The sequence below is a fragment of the Opisthocomus hoazin genome, chromosome 7 (genome assembly GCF_030867145.1).
Source record: "Opisthocomus hoazin isolate bOpiHoa1 chromosome 7, bOpiHoa1.hap1, whole genome shotgun sequence".
NCBI lineage: Eukaryota > Metazoa > Chordata > Aves > Opisthocomiformes > Opisthocomidae > Opisthocomus > Opisthocomus hoazin.
In genome coordinates, this window is record NC_134420.1 from 30,748,412 (window position 1) to 30,764,611 (window position 16,200).

General features: G+C 42.5%; 1 protein-coding gene across 2 annotated transcripts in view; it reads right to left on the reverse strand.

Annotated features, from left to right (window-relative positions):
- Positions 1-15,387, reverse strand: part of LOC104328103 (transmembrane protein 263-like) — a 214,123-nt gene extending 198,736 nt beyond the window's left edge. Inside the window, exons 1-3 of one of the 2 annotated variants that reach the window (XM_075426594.1) lie at positions 15,237-15,387; positions 1,111-1,168; positions 253-343 (exon numbers count right to left, since the gene is read on the reverse strand). In XM_075426594.1, the coding sequence (XP_075282709.1) occupies positions 253-322 (70 nt within the window). In that variant the 5' untranslated portion in view covers positions 323-343; positions 1,111-1,168; positions 15,237-15,387. The remainder of the gene's footprint in view (positions 1-252; positions 344-1,110; positions 1,169-15,236) is intronic. The other variant, XM_075426593.1, reaches the window with a different exon arrangement.
- Positions 15,388-16,200: the final 813 nt, after the last annotated feature.

Consider the following 16,200-nt stretch of genomic DNA (forward strand, 5'->3'; position numbering starts at 1 on the left):
TGCAGAGCAATGATCACACCTCAGCAGGTGCAGCTTTCTTGGACTGCCAAAGTAGGCTTAGGGGCTGGCTAGACCTCGGGCTGAGAGGTTGGCTCAGCTGTCAGCATCGACAAAGCGTTATCCCTCTCAGAAAATAGGTAGACGTAGGCTCTCAAGTCAGATAGACAGATAGATACATAAATATGACTTCCTTGGCCAGAATATTTTCTCAGATTTAATGCAAAGAGTTTATATTGACTGCTACTACTGTACCTTCGGGAGGCTCTTCCCGCAGATGAGGAGGCAGTTCTTGTCTTGTTGCCTCAGTTTCATCTTCCACCATCTGTGTTTCTAAGATAGGTCCCTGCAGAACAGAACAGCAAGAGGAGGTAAATCAGAGAAAGTTCATAAAGGTACCACAGAAATTATTACAGGATCAGATAATATGCCAGACAGTAAGGACACAAGGAGCTCACTTTAGCTGACAAAAAAGAAAGCTGCTGGGAGATTTGTTTGCAGTCGAATTACTTACAAAAAGGGTGGAGGGGAAAAAAAAAAAAAAAAAAAAAAAAGACTCCTCTAGCTGGCAAGCAAAGTTACAAGGGTCTGAGTAGACTAAAAACCAGGCATGGAACAGTAAAGCACAATTTCTAAACTACTATTTCTAAAACACACAATGCAATAATAAATTCAAATCCCCAGTTACCAAGGGTGGCACCAGATTCACCATCACTTGGAATTTTCAGGAAAAAAATCTAATCTGTGGTTTGTCTTACCAAGACTACATTCTGAAATGTCTGTGGCCTGTTCAATACAGGAGGAGATCAATATGGGTCATGCAAACGGTTCCACACTTTACTTTTCAAAGGAAGACAAAGTGAAATTGCTTACAATCTTCTAACCTATCCAAGTCCACTGACCATGTAATTTTCCCCTATATGCCCCTATACATGCATTTGTGCCTGCATATGTAAAGCTAAAGTAACCACTCCTGAAAAACTACACCTGATTGCTCTCCAGAGTTTTGCACTTCCCGTTTCCAGCCTTCAGGAACTTGGAAAGAGCCTGCACTGTTGCTGCTGGAAGGATGTGCGCAGAATTATCAGATTTGTAGACTTAGAAAGCACTCACTTGTATTTAAGGCTGCTGAACTCCCGTTGCACAAACAGTATTTTCATGACTTGTAGCACTGTAAAAGTGGAGTTGCTTTTTCAGTTTCAAACGACCAAAGCAAAATCCCAAAACAAAAAAACCCCAAAACCCCCCAAAAAAAACCCAAAACCACCAATGTCTGCTGCTCCTCCCCCCCCCTTTTTTTTTAAAGTAATGGCAGAGTAAACATTAGGCATAGCTATGGAGCTCTTAAAATAAAACTAACCAATTTTCTCCTTCTGGAATGCTAGTACAGTCAAGAGCGAAATCAGAAACTCAGCAGTCATTCGAAAATGAGGCTTTTGTGCACTCTGAAACATGAATGGGTTTGTAGTCTCAGCTATCTGAAAAAGTGTATTGACACGTGCAGCTGGATGGTTACAGAAGCCACCTTAAACACTGGTACATCAACAGCTTGCAAGATTTTATTATTTGAACTTGGGAAGAAAAAGTGCTCATAGCATTAAAGTTGCAGTAGGTTAGTTTCACACTTTCCAAACCCTGTGACTGCAAGGTTACCCCCAACAGCATGGCACACTTTCTGTTGCCTCATTTCGCACATTACAAAGGCTAACATACTTTAAAAATTTCTTCCTTTGCACAAGTAGCTTACATTTTCATCCATTCCGCGTTTTTTTCAACAAAATGGACATGAAAACAAGAAGTACCATCACATCGTTTTCAAAAGTCTGATAGTAGGGAAAACCACCACCCAGGCGACGTGTACAAATCTACTGTGTTAGTGCCACTGTCACAACCTTGATTTCCGCCCTCCATGACTATGCAAGCTTTGCCTAAGCTATTTGCCTGTTTCTCCTCATTTAAAAACACCAGGTAACAATACTGCCCAGCTTGGGTCAAGCAACAGTTCAAACATTAAGCTTAACATTAAGCTATCATGGAAACGTAGAAAAAATATTTTTACCACTGGGTACAGATGAGAAAGTAGTAAGTTGCCTGACTTAGTCCAATTAAAAATCAAACCCAGGAGTCACTTATCAACACAGAGGTCTAACCATCTCCTCACTTCACCTAAATAATGTCATCTAGATTTTTAAGAATGCGTAAACAATTCTGGATAGGAGCAACACATTGAATACACAAAGTGTATTTGAATAAGCTTCTAAATCAACCACAGTCACTATGTTTATATACATTTCCTTCCTACCCATTAATGCTACATAGAGAGAAAGGAGAAGATGAGGTTACATTATTATACCAAATCGGAACGTTTCTTTTCATATATAAGATGTAGACATGTAGGACATGAGGTATCAATATTTGCCTTGCAAACACACCAACCACAACTCCTAAACTAGAAGTGGTCTTGAAACATTTACCTGTACTTTCCAGTTTGCAACACCAAAATTATTTTAATTAAAAAAAAAAAAAAGTAACAGAACCATCTGCACAAGGAAAAGCTTAAGTCCTTACTAACTATATGCTGGCCAAGGAGACAATCCAACTTCCCGGGACTAAGGAAAAGCCAGTAAGAAAAACATTATCTTTCCTTCATCAAAATAGTCAGTAGTCTTCACTTTGCTACCATGAGACAAACCTGCTCAGTGGCTTCTCCCAACAACATCTATGATAGTGATGCTACAGTTGTTGTCATCTACATAAAGAGGATGCAAAATGCTATCAAAAGTGAGTGATGACATTATGTTTTTTTTCCCCCTTATGCAGGAGCTACTTACTCAGTCTTCACTAGAAATACAACTCACCAATATAGTGGTTATCACTGACAATACTTACCCGAAATAAACCTTTATCGTAGCCGAAGGTCATCCTTAGCTCTAAGCTAGTATTAACAAATCCAGCTGCAAGGAAAACAGAGCCCGCTACAGACCACTATGAAGTCCACGACTGAGGTGGTGTTTGCCATCACCTACTTCCCTCCAATTCAAAGTTTTAACACTTGCTGCTGGAATCCCACAGAAGAAAAATATACAATCCAAGATTACAACTTTAATAGAACACTCTTAATATCTAAAAGAAATGGCCAGAATTTTTGAAGATTTTTTTTCACTACTCAATCACAACACAGCATATTTTGAACTGTATTTGGTATGCATTTCCTGGTTTACAAATTGTTTTTATTCAAAAATTCAATGTTAAAAATTGAAAACACAGTCTAGACTGAAGCCTGGCATGTCAAATAACCACAAACTTAACTTTTCCAATAATTGTTTTCCAAGAAACCTCCAATCTTGAGATTTCCTAGTTCCTGTATCACTAAAATGGAGTTAGAAATGTTTTCTATAGAATAACCCAAGCTCTTATCTCATTGATATCTTATCACTATATATAATTACCTATAATATAGGCAACTTCTAGGAGCATTAGTCTCATAAACATCTGTGTTTATCAGACTTCAGCATTTCAGTTTAATCACTGAGACCACTGAATAAGTATGCACAGTGTTGATACTGAATTTCACTAAATAATGAAAATGTAAAACAGTTAAAAGTAGATGAGATCCTAGGTTCTCATATCCATATCTAGGAGTAATACCTAAGGCTCAAACATTGACACGTGTTATTAACAAGATTACAAAGTCTCTTTACAACGGCTTTCTATCTTAGATTAGCACGTCCATTGCTTTTTTAGTTATATCTGCTGAGTTCAATTCACCAGGTACCTGCTGCAAGCTTGGTAATCAATACCCAACATATCTGCAGTTCTGGCAGCATGATAATCTACAGCCATCAAAAGTTCAAGGAAATTGTCTTCTAAGAAGATTTCTAACTAAGTTATAGGTAATGTTGTTGGTCTCTACTCTTTTTTTTTTAATGCTATTATTTCAAGAGTGAGGCTTCAGTTACTTTTCTTTTTCCATTCTTAAGGATCCTTGACAGATGACTAGGAGAATGGGATGCACACAACTGCATAAAGTTAATGGCTTCCAGATAAGCAGCCATGCAGTGTCCAGCAATTCTATGATAATCTTCTTGAGCTGCAGCCATGGCAGAAGTAACACACACAGATGTTGCTTTTGCTTTGACACTCCCTCTAGGAGCATCTAGGATGCAGGAAGATCTATCAACAGTTGACAAACATCAGTAAATTATTAACTGTACAATATTATTTCAATTATTTAGGGTTTGCATAGCCTTTTTAAACGAGAATGTGGTTCCATTCCTCACTAAAGCCATTGGAGAAGCACAGATTTAAACAGATTTTATTATAGGAATACTTAGGTTATGGCACAGAGCCTACGAACACATCACTAAGAAAAACCTTGTGGCTCTCCAGAGACGGTCCCTGCTCTCATTGGCAAGCACAACACACAATTCCTTTCAGGAATTGACGAATTTCTGATGATGAGCACTCTTAAGATTTAGTGGCAATTTTTAAACGTCATATTTTAAAATAAGATCTAAGCTGACCAGAAACAGGTTATCTCAAGCAGAGACAATACTCACCCTTCCAAACTGAAGTTACAGATGTGCAAATTCCAAGGTAGCTCACTCTGTCCCTGCCAACAGTTTCAATAAACTACAAGGAAGCTGAAAAGACTTGTATAAACACATCAAACTACAAAGATCAAAAGAAAAAACCTACAGGGATTCTCACAGAAACTGCTCGAGGAACATATTATCCCTATGTTCTGATCACGCTGTATGACTATTGACCTTACAGTGCAGTTTAACTCAAATATTATGGGCTGCTGTGACCTGGTAAATTAGTGTTTGCTTGCTGGTTTATACTGTGCTTCATAGAAGGCTACGTACTTACGGACAGAGAGGACTGTCAGTACTGAACTAAACAAGTGTGACAAATCACCTACAAGCATTTTGGACTACACCTCGTGCTTTACCATGGGATACAGCACTTCTGAGAATAATTCCGACCAGAACTTCAGTGACAGGCTCGTATTTTCAGCATATTTAAAGACTGTGTATTTTACAAGTGCTGTGATAAATCCATGCATGACAGAATGGAAGAAGGTTCCTATCCAGTGACTGTCAGTATTTTCCACAAGGTACTGAGTTACGTTTATGACACTGAAACTAAGAGCTGCATCTATCACCACATTTGTATTAACAAATGATTTCAGCATAGTCAATCATATAAGCAGCCTATACTATCTCAGTCTCAGCAGAGTATTAACTACTCAAAAATTACACATAGCTCAGGAGCAATCCCAACACCAGGCAACCATCATCAGTCCATTTTGCATGTAAATTAACAGCGACATGAGACTGCCACTGCAAATGCCCCAACAGGTAAGCCAACACTGGAAATGGCTAAGCTTTCCAAAAAGTCCCTACATACCATCTTCAAACAACGAAAAAACCCTACCACCACTACTGCTTTTAGACCTTTTAGACTCTACTTTTGTACTTAGCATTAGATTAATTACAGTATATAATCTTAAACTGAAGTACAGTCTGTCAATTGACTGTTTGCTGAGCCAGGATTAGGGTAACAAATAGCAAAAAGAAAAAAAAAAAACACAACAAAAAAACCCCCCAAAAAACCCAAAACAAAACAACACACACACCAAAGGCTGATGGGGGGGATTAAAGGTAAGAAAAAAATCCATCCTGTGAAAAATTATTACTGAAATTGAATGAGTTTGGGGCAAATAACTTCAAGGTTCCTTCAGTTTATGACTACTAATAGAAAGACACTTTACTGCTGTTCCAACTGAAGAGAAGCACGCATCTTACGATTCTGTTCCTTCTTGCCATTCCTGCTCAACCCCTAGAAACACAGTACTCAAAAAGAAACCCAAAACAAAAACTACACACCACAGAAGCAAAACTAAAAGAAACCCTACAACACAAATATTCTTCTCCGTTATACTGGATTTTAGTAGTAATAATTTCTTCCCCCTTCTAGAACAGAAGCTGGAGGAATGAATGTAAAGCCCACAGTCACGACTTCAGCAGCAGTTTAGTGTCTCAGTTCTGAGACTTCCCTTTGAACATTATTCTGAAGTCTGCAACTTTAGCTACTACTTTCCCTGTTCATTTTCAAGTGAAAATGGTATTTATTTCCTGACCTAGATCTTCATATTTCCATTCTAGTGCCTGAGCACTTTACTCCAGTTTTTCCTTTCTGACATTCATCTTGGCATTTATTTCCATTCTGGACTTGAGCCTAGAATCTCACTTCTTTCACTGTTCAAAACTGCCTCATTCCTCGTAAAGCCTCTCCTTAAGAGCCTGCAATGTCAGACCTGCTTCACTCTATGCAAATCTTCAGCTGCCAGCCTAAATCACAAGTCCTCTGTCCTGCCTAACACTGACTTTCAGACCTGGTATTCTATGTAGGCGCAATTCCAATACAGCAATTTAGCAGTGGAAAATGAGTGGCAGCACAGGCTTCACTCCTCCACATCCATGATCTCTCTCGTAAGCTTTGCCAGCACAGGTCCAACATCTTTTTTATACAGCACCAAACACATCCCAACTGACAATTACAAAGGATAGCTGCACCCCTAAAGAGTTACAAAACGCAGTGCGTCTGTGGGAAGAAACAAGTCATCTCCAAGTACAGGACAGTTTGTTTAGTGCTTCGGGAAAAAAGTATCTTAGTGAAAGGATTGACTGTTTTTGCATTATGTTTAAAGAATGCTTATTGTATGCCCACAAGACTAAAACCTACATCTTTCCTGCACATCTGCATACTTTGTCGCTTCCTAAAACCATGACAATCTCAGCTCTTCTCATCCCAGGTTCACTTCCTCCAAATGGGTAAGAGATGATACACATTATAACCAGGCTGAATGTGTGCGGATGCCGAAGAGCTGGTCAGATCCAGTAATAAAGACGCTGACCTTCATCAGGCTTTCCTACAATGACATAGTTAATGACAGTGTTAATGGATGACAGGTTAACCATGAGCCAGCAGTGTGCCCTTGCTGCCAAGAAGGCCAATGGGATCCTGGGGTGCATTAAGAAGAGTGTGGCCAGCCGTTCGAGGGAGGTTCTCCTCCCCCTCTACTCCGCCCTAGTGAGGCCACTTCAGGAGTTCTGCGTCCCGTTCTGGGCTCCCCAGTTCAAGAAAGATGAAGAACTACTTGAGAGAGTCCAATGGAGAGCTATGAAGATAATTAGGGGACTGGAGCATCTCTCCTATGAGGAAAGGCTGAGGGAGCTGGGCTTGTTCAGCCTGAAGAAGAGAAGGCTGAGAGGGGACCTTATGAATGCTTATAAATATCTGAAGGGTGGGTGTCAGGAGGATGGGGCCAGACTCTTTTCAGTGGTGCCCAGCGACAGGACAAGGGGCAACGGGCACAAACTGAAGCAGAGGAAGTTCCGTCTGAACATGAGGAAGAACTTGAGGGCGACGGAGCCCTGGAACAGGGTGCCCAGAGAGGTTGTGGAGTCTCCTTCTCTGGAGATATTCAAAACCCGCCAGGACAAGGTCCTGTGCAACCCGCTCTATGTGACCCGGCTTTGGCAGGGGGATTGGACCAGACGATCCCCAGAGGTCCCTTCCCTCCCCTACTATTCTGTGATTTTGTAATTTGGATCTCTATCATTGTTATGAGGTTCCTAAGAACTTATCTCTGATATTTCATGTTTAATCAAATAAAATTATTCCATCTTCCATATCTGAAAGTGGCTTGTGTCTCAGAATGTCCCTTCTGCTTCTACACAATTACATAAAGTCTCAATTCCTACAGAAAACAAGGGGTTTATTAAAAAAAAAAAAAATACTTTAAACAAGCAGACACTGACTACGCAGTTCAACACAATGACTCGCTTTTCCAGGGAGCTGAGGGTCTACAGGTACTTCATTTCAGCCAAAGCACATAACTATCCAAGCATCTGCTTATACACTACTGCTCAGATAACTACCATCAGACAGTGGAAACAAGTTTAAAACTACCACTGTACCATTGTTAGGCGGGTATCTGTTGCAGCTGTTACTTCAACAATGAACTTCCATCACACTGGGGAATTAAGACTTTCATTTATAATTTTCTAAATTTAATAGGAACGTTCCACTGAATATGCCATCGCTATTGATTGTACATCCACACCTTAGGGGTTTCCAAACTTGGCTGGATTTTTCCTGCAGAGGGAAAAAAAATTGATCTGCAACCGTAAACATTTTTTTTTTCCCGCTTTCCTAAAGGTTTAAGAAAGCCTCTTGATGGATGCTTTGCTTTTAGTTTTGCAAAACAAGGCTCGCTCATAATGAGAGCGCTTCAGTGCCAGGTTTCAGCCCAAGGGGAATTTGAGTTGCAGTTATAAATCCCCTAGAACACTAAAGGAAAGTACAGAAATAGAAATGCTGAGGATGACAGTAGTGTAAAATTATAGCACTTTGTTCAAAGTATGCTGTAAAAAAGAACTAGAAAAGTTCCTTAGATTACTTGCTCTTCTCTGCATTTGGACAAATACTCTAGGGAAGCTACGATTTTAATAACACTTAATTTTGTCTAGACAACAGGACTGGAGGAGAGAGGCAACAAGAGCAAGTTTTAGCGTTGCAAATTCCAAATCAAGATTGAGTTCCGTTGTTCTCAGCAAAACAGTTAAATCCTATTTCTACAGCAATAAAACAACTTCATACTGCAAGTAATCCTAATTAGGGTTTACTTGGCATAAACAACTTTTCAACAGCACTAATGACACCACCATCTATTCTCCATTCAGCAAGCCAGTAAACAGTCTGGTTCACACTTTTTACACTCACACTTTATATGGGGCAGATAGCACCATTTATACAGCAAAAAGCGAATACAGTCCACTCAGTGGTAGTTCAGACAGTTCTGAATTTTGAACTAATTACTGTATTGAATTTTGTCTTGATCGACCATTCATTTTCCATCTGAATTTTACCTACTAAATCAATGTTAGCACAGAAAGAAAGAGTGTTTTTCAAACACCAAAACCAACCACACTTCCTTTGACCATGTACTGACCTGGCCCCCACAGAATACTCCTCACTCAGAGCAGGTTAACCAGTGTAATCATGAAAAGGATACCATGCAGCAGTGTAAAGGCTGAAAAGTTACCCTGAAAGCAGCTGCATAATTTGCTGACAGCTCTAGTTTAAACTACTACCTCCACCAGGAAGGGTATGCCTTGTCCAGAACACTGTGCTGAATTGTGTTTGTTTGGAAGAAAGAAGTTACATGAAGACAAAGTGTCATCGCACAGCATAACTCAAATACTAGCAATTGTTAAAGTTGGGGGCAAGCTAATACATAGGAAAAACAGTCATTACAGAAACGGACTCTGAAACGAGAGGAATACGACATGGAATGACACAGGACCTAAGCATGGTCATGCTTTCAATCTGAAAGCAATTCAGTAATTGCCAATCACAGCATCTCAAAAATATCCATTAACTCCTACTGATAACTGACCATTCACTGATTTAGGTAACTTAAGTGGGAAGAAGCCTATCCACATCCTGTCAGTCATTCACTGCCTGTCAACAAAGAGTTCAGGGAAGAAAAAAAAAAAATCACTCAGTTGAGCTGGTAAACCAAAAGCAACCAATAATAAGAGTTATGACCTGCAATTTTATTGCACTTTCTACATAACTACAATTAGCAAAAGCAGTATAAAAGTATTTGCTCCAGCCTGGTCTTTGACAGGTGGATTTAATGATTAATGCCAGTTTTACTCAGACTAAAGAAATGAGATAATGTACTCTACAGAAAGAATATTTTCCATTTTCCTAACAAGATGTGAACTACCACTCTAGAAAGCTACAGACAGCCTGAGAAATTAGTCTGAAATAAAAGAAGTCCTTTGCTTAATAACATAGGCCCATATGACAGAGGTCATTAAGATTTTCCTAAACATACTAGAGAATATAAAGTAGTGCCCTTTCCATGATCCTCAGCAGGGTCACAATTTAAAAAAAAAAACAAAAAACAAAAACCCCCACACTCATGGAAGGATGCATTAAGCAGTACTTTGTAACAGTAGTTTCATATGGCCTGCTTGAATTATGTGTCTTCCATGCATTTATTTCCTTAAAAGTGCACAACTACTGTTTTAGCTTTAAATAGCTGAAATTTAACTAATTTTTTCAAGGGCTCTTACAACTAGAACATACTAATTTCTACAATAAAACTTGAATTCAAAGTACATAAGCATGTACCCAGGTTGAAAAATATGAGCCCTCCCTCCCAAAAGAGGCACAAGAGGCATCACTGGAACAGTCTGAAACACAAGCCCTCTGGCCAAAATCTTAATTTCATTTTTTAAAGTTAGATGAAAAAATGCTGCTGCAAATACATTTGAAGTTTAAAAGTTGTTTCAAAAGCACCAAGTCATTTTAAACACTAGAAATTGAGGTTAAAAATAAAATATTTTATTCAATCCAGAACTTATTTCTATTGCCTTATTTTATTAGGAATTTCAAAATGCATTTTCTGCAAAACATCAAACATTTCTGAATTAGCTGGGAGATTGCAATATGACATATTTATCACACAAATTTTAAATTGATTTTGTTGATGGCTAGGTGGTTAAGTACTGCCTTCCTTACAAATGAATTCTGAACTCAGATCAGAGCTCTTCTAGGTCAGTGTTGCTTATTGTTCTGTGCATTTATTGTTGTAGTGTTTTAAAGGAGCAACATTTCAGAGAAAATATTTACTTCCTCTACAGAATGAACACTACATCTTCTGGTACTACCAAGCTCTCCAATTTTACAGCCTACTGTAGGTGACCCTGCTTCGGCAGGAGGGTTGGACTAGATGACCCACAGAGGTCCCTTCCAACCCCTACCATTCTGTGATTCTGTGATTCTGTAATTTCACACCTAGCCTGCATGCCTTAAACCTGACAGCCAGAAGCACTGCCAGCAATAACGTCCCTTTCATTTCGGGCTTCACAGAGGTCTCATCTGCTTCCCAACTAATCGCGAGAAGTGTAAGCACGATCACAACTTGCTGCATACTAGATTCCAGCAAGAATTACTTCACTCGGCAACTAAACAGCCATTGGATAGAGAAAACACGAGAAAACACTTGATCACTATGAACACAAGCAACACAAAAGTAAAAATTCATTCTGGCAGCAATAGCTTTTGGTAATGGTTGCCTTTTACTTTTGAGGAACTGCAAGGTGCACAGGCTCTCCCTCCAAAATTGTTTTTAGATTGAAAGGAAGCCCAAGAACTGCACTTGACCATAGGCAGCTCTGCAGAAATGTTAAGTCTCTAGGATTTGCTAACACACGCACAAGCCACTTTCGTGACTACCAGTAAATTCAACCAGCAACAATATTTATTTTGAAGAAACTGCTTAAGAGGTCTACCTCTGCCCTCACCAACGTAAGCATGTACCGTGCCCAGAACTTTGAAGGCATGTAACCTCTTTCCATCTCTCCAAAATTCAGCTGGAACACTGGGAAAGGAAAACCACCATAAAGTTTGTAAGGAAGTTCACCAATACAGAAAACCAGATGTGACCAATTGTAGGCAAATACTGAAGTCAAAATTATCTACAGAATATACTTTCATGTTCCCTTTTACTCTGTCACTTACATTCACTCTCCTCCTACTTCTTTAAACAAATTTAGGACTACATGCCGGGGCGGGGGGGGGGGAAGATTACTCTATACTCCATAGAAAGCAATACCTTTTGTCTCTTCATAAGCTGTTCCTTTCCCCAAATACTTTTCATTTCAACTGTCAAGAGCCCTGCTAAACAGGATCAGAGAGATGTGAAAAAAAGAGTTACAGGTACATCAAATTTTGACAGGACAATCCATGACATCCTTCAGGAACAGAGCTGTCTAAATACAAGTAAGAGAAATATTTACTTAGGCTTTCCCTAACTTTTGATGCTTCATCTTCAAAATACCTTGCCTTTATCTGATCTCTAGGATTCATCTGCCAACTTCAAGTATCACAGGCGGTCGGAAAAACAGAACTCTAGGCAGGAGTTCACATTCATTCTCTTAAATACAGCTGTAAATTTCTCAAAGGAAAACATCCCATTTATGACAACTGTCTTATCCCAAAATACATAACTTCAATGTGAGCACTTGCCAAAGCCCCACAAGCTCTCATGCTACTTCAGAGAACCACTTTGATTCAATAAAAAGGAGAGCAGCTACTTAATTGAGACCACATCTTGAGCTTGCTTTCCCAAACAAGAGCTTCAACACGACCAGACTCCCTCAATGCCCTGCATTCCTCTGACTTTGGATTTAAATTAGAGCAGTGACAAAAGCAGCGTTGGATGCAGTCACTGCAGCAACAACCACACCAGGTAGCCATCGGGGACTATTCTAATGCCCCAACTCATTCACTGAAGACAAGACATGAAGAGCTTCTGTTAGCCAGGATGTGAGCACATTCTCCAGTGCTGCCTAAAAGCTGAGAAATCCAGCGCTTAGCCACAACAGAAAAATACTGGAAACATACTGTCTTGTGCGACAGTAATTGGTGGCTGACAGCGTGATGGACAGGTGGGGATTAGGTCATCTCCCCACAATTCTCCACTTGCCAAAGGCATGAAACTGCCCCCCTCGCCTGACAGACGTGTTACCCAGGCTCCTAATGCAGCCTCAAAAGCTGTATTTCCTTGCCATCAGGATAATCTGCCCCTGAAGCAAAGCAAAGGGTCTTGGTGTATTCATCACATATTACTTAAATACTCCTACATATAGGAACCAGCTTTCAAGCTGATTGCCTCTCATTCCTGTCCTCTAGTGCAGGAAACAGGGGCTTCAATCAGCTTTGTATTTTGCACATCCCGAAAGGGCACAGAGGTACCATCTTTCAGCACTGCCATTGCTTGAAAGAGATGGGAACAGACGTGAAGTACACATAGAGACTATCTTAAATGCAATCCAGCTCCAGCATCTCAAGCTTTAAGTATGACTTTGCCATGTTACTTTATTTCACTCTTAATTGATTTACTTAAAAATAAAATACATCAAGCTTCAGTTTCCTCAGCAACAATGAGACATCAGTGATGGATCCCAAAAGGATCACTTCCACAGCAGAACTCCTCTGACGTTACCACTTCTCTTGACCTGCTTCTTCCCTCCTGTCAGTAGGCAGACCATCTTTATACATGCCAGCATTAACTTGTTTTACTTTGACAGCCCTGCCATCTCAGCAACCTGCTAACCAGCAACAACGAGAAAGGCTCAAGACCAATACTGCTAAAAATACACAAACTCAAATGTATTTCCCAAGACGTAACATCAATTAGGGGAGAAGTAGGCAAGATGACTTCTCAGAAAGCTTGGCGCTGATGTATCCCCTGCAATGATCAAGAACTTAAACTTTGATTTGTTTTAGTCACACTGAGCTATTTGTGAGCAGGTCCATAAAAGGCATTCAGATCCATCTCCCACACCGCTTCTACTTTCCTCCCCCCTTTAAGGGCTAAGAAACTGTACACACTTTGATGCATTCCTCTTGTTAATTGAAAATGAAATTATCCCCCCCCCCAGCTTAAGACTTCAAATTATGCATCTGCAGTCATCTTACATAGAGGAAACTGAGGCAACTGCTACAGCAAAAGGTGGTACATATGGAAAGAAATACACACAGAAACAAATAACCCACTCAGAGAAAAACTGTGACCCTTTTTATACTGAAAAGCTCTATAAAGTGTTTATACTTGGTAAAAGATTGGTTAGAAAAATCCACTCTCCCCCCAAATACACACATTTTCCTTATAATTGGAAGATGAGTCCATCACATGTTGCTGTATTTTGAGTGACACCACCTAAAATAGGCATCAGTTTTCCCCACTCTCGTGGGGCAAAAGCGGAATTCAGCAGAAGTAATGGGCTTAGCAAGAATAATTGGCTGTTTACTCTGCATGTAATAAAACAGCAGCTGAAGAAAGTCTCTTCAGTTTTAGCCTGGATGTACTGATCAGTCAGCAAGCTGAGGTTTTTGTTTTGCAGTGTAAGTCAACAACTCACCCAGGGCCACAGTACTGTTTACCAATACCTGCCTTATATGTATTTTTTTGTTATCCCACACTATTTGAACTAACAAGCATTCAGAGAGAAAGGAAAAAAAAGATGACTCTCTACTATCAGGTTTTGAACAAAAGCAAAACAAGTAAGTATCACTGCATCGAAGGAAACTTTCTTTTTTGTATACGTTTATTTCATGTACTTGGAAGCTGCGCCTTTTCTTTCCCCTGTCAGCTGTGCAGACACTGCTGGGCGAGAACCCCTTTTGCACAGAGATGACCATCAGCCTCAGTGCCCGACACTGGCGCCCAGCACCCAAAACCTGCACAAGCTGGGGAGCTTCTAACACACACTTACTCAACTCAAGAGTCCAGGAGGAAGGTCTGAGCCAAACTTCTCCACCAGGATAGGTACAGACCATACCTGCATATAGTTTCTGCCTCAAAGAGCTTACAACCTAGCCGATCAACAATTTTTTTCCACCACCAGACAAATTCAGGAGACAAGGGAATGCCCGGTACACCTTGCGCGTCAGATTAACGAGGGGGAACGGCTTCAAAAGCCACACGCCTGCAAATTAAAGAGACACAACAGAACGTAACGTCAAGGCAAACCACACCACGGCACCGCTGGCTCCCAACCAACACAGCTGAAGAGACAGCCCCCCAAAGCCGAGAGCCGGCGCACCGACCGCCCCTTTCGCCGCCCAGCCGGCCTCTCCCGCCGCACCGAAGCTGCCGGCCGGCCCGGGCGAGCCGCTCCCACCCCCGGGGGTCCCGCAGCCGGCCCAGGAGGGAGGCGACCACCCCCCTCGAGCTCTCGGACGGGGCTGCGAGGGCCGGAGCGGCGGCGGCGGCAGACCGAGAGCGCGGAACCCCACGGCTGCCGGGGGAGCAACGGGGAGAAGCCAGGGGAGAGCGGGGCCATTTCCCCGCGGCGGCGGGAGCGGGCAGCCTCACCCGCCGCCCCCCGCAGGAAGCGGTCCGGGGTTTAAGGGAGAAAAAGGGGGGAATCCTTCTCGGGAGACGTTTCCAAGAAGCGGCACCGCATCCCCCACAAAGTCAGAAGCTTCTGGAAGTTGTATTTCGTGAAGAGAGCGACCGGTCATCGCACACACACACCCCACCTCCACCACCACCCCCTCAAGCCGCCGGGAGCCGCCGCGGCCCAGCCGACCCCCGCCGCCGGGACCCTCCCGCCTCGCCCCGCTGGCAGCCGCCAGCACATCACCTTCATGCCGCGTCTCCCGGAGCACCACCCAGCGGGGATGGAGGGCGGGCGGGCAGCGGTCGGCTGCGTCCCCGTCTCCCCCGGCGCTGGGGCTCCGGCTCCTCCTGCCCGATGTAAACACACGCCGGCGGGAGGAGGGAGGGGGGGCCGAGCCATGGCAACCCCGGCCGGAAGAGGAAGCGTGGGGGTCAGGGGCCGCCATCTTGGCGGGGGTCGCTGCCGGCGGGGCAGCAGCTCTCGCGCTCTCCGCGGTGAATCGCGGCGCTGCGGCCGCGGGAGCTCGCGTCGGGTTTTCGGAGATGCACTGACAGCCGAGAAGGTCCAGCGAAGCCAGGCCTTCGGGCAGCCTTCACTACCGCACTGGAGCGTAAACGCTTTCTGACATTTGATGTTAAAGTTCTTCACAAACAATTCACCACCTCAGATTTCCATGGTACACCTGGTGGGAATGCGGCAAAGGGAGATGGATTGACCCAGCCACTGCCAAACGAGGAAGCAGTGTTTGGCCGAGACGAGGAGCCTGCTCTCCGGGCCCTCGCCTGGCGCTTGCTGCTTTTCGAGCCCTGCTAGTCCGGCGCCGAGCTACAAGGAGGGAGCCGGGCTCGCACGCGATCCCCGGCCGCGTAGCCTGTCTGCAGTGTGCAGGGTGGCTGGGCCCACGGCTGCTGCTTCACCTGAGCGCGGGCTGTTTGGTGGTGGAGGTGAAGGAGTCTGGAAGGAGTCTTTGGCGCATCAAGTGTTCTTTCTCACGTGTTGCTTTATGAGTATCATCGGGCAATCACACACGTGGACAGAAGGGTGTGAGCTGCCAGCAAATGGTTTAATGCAATGAGGAAGGCCAGACAAAGCAAAACAAAAAGAAGGGTGGTTCGAAGTAATGATTCCTGGAATCAGGAGATAAAACAACATTAAGAAAATGATGGCAATGAGAGTTCAGTTTCCTCTGATAACAGTATTACTCCTC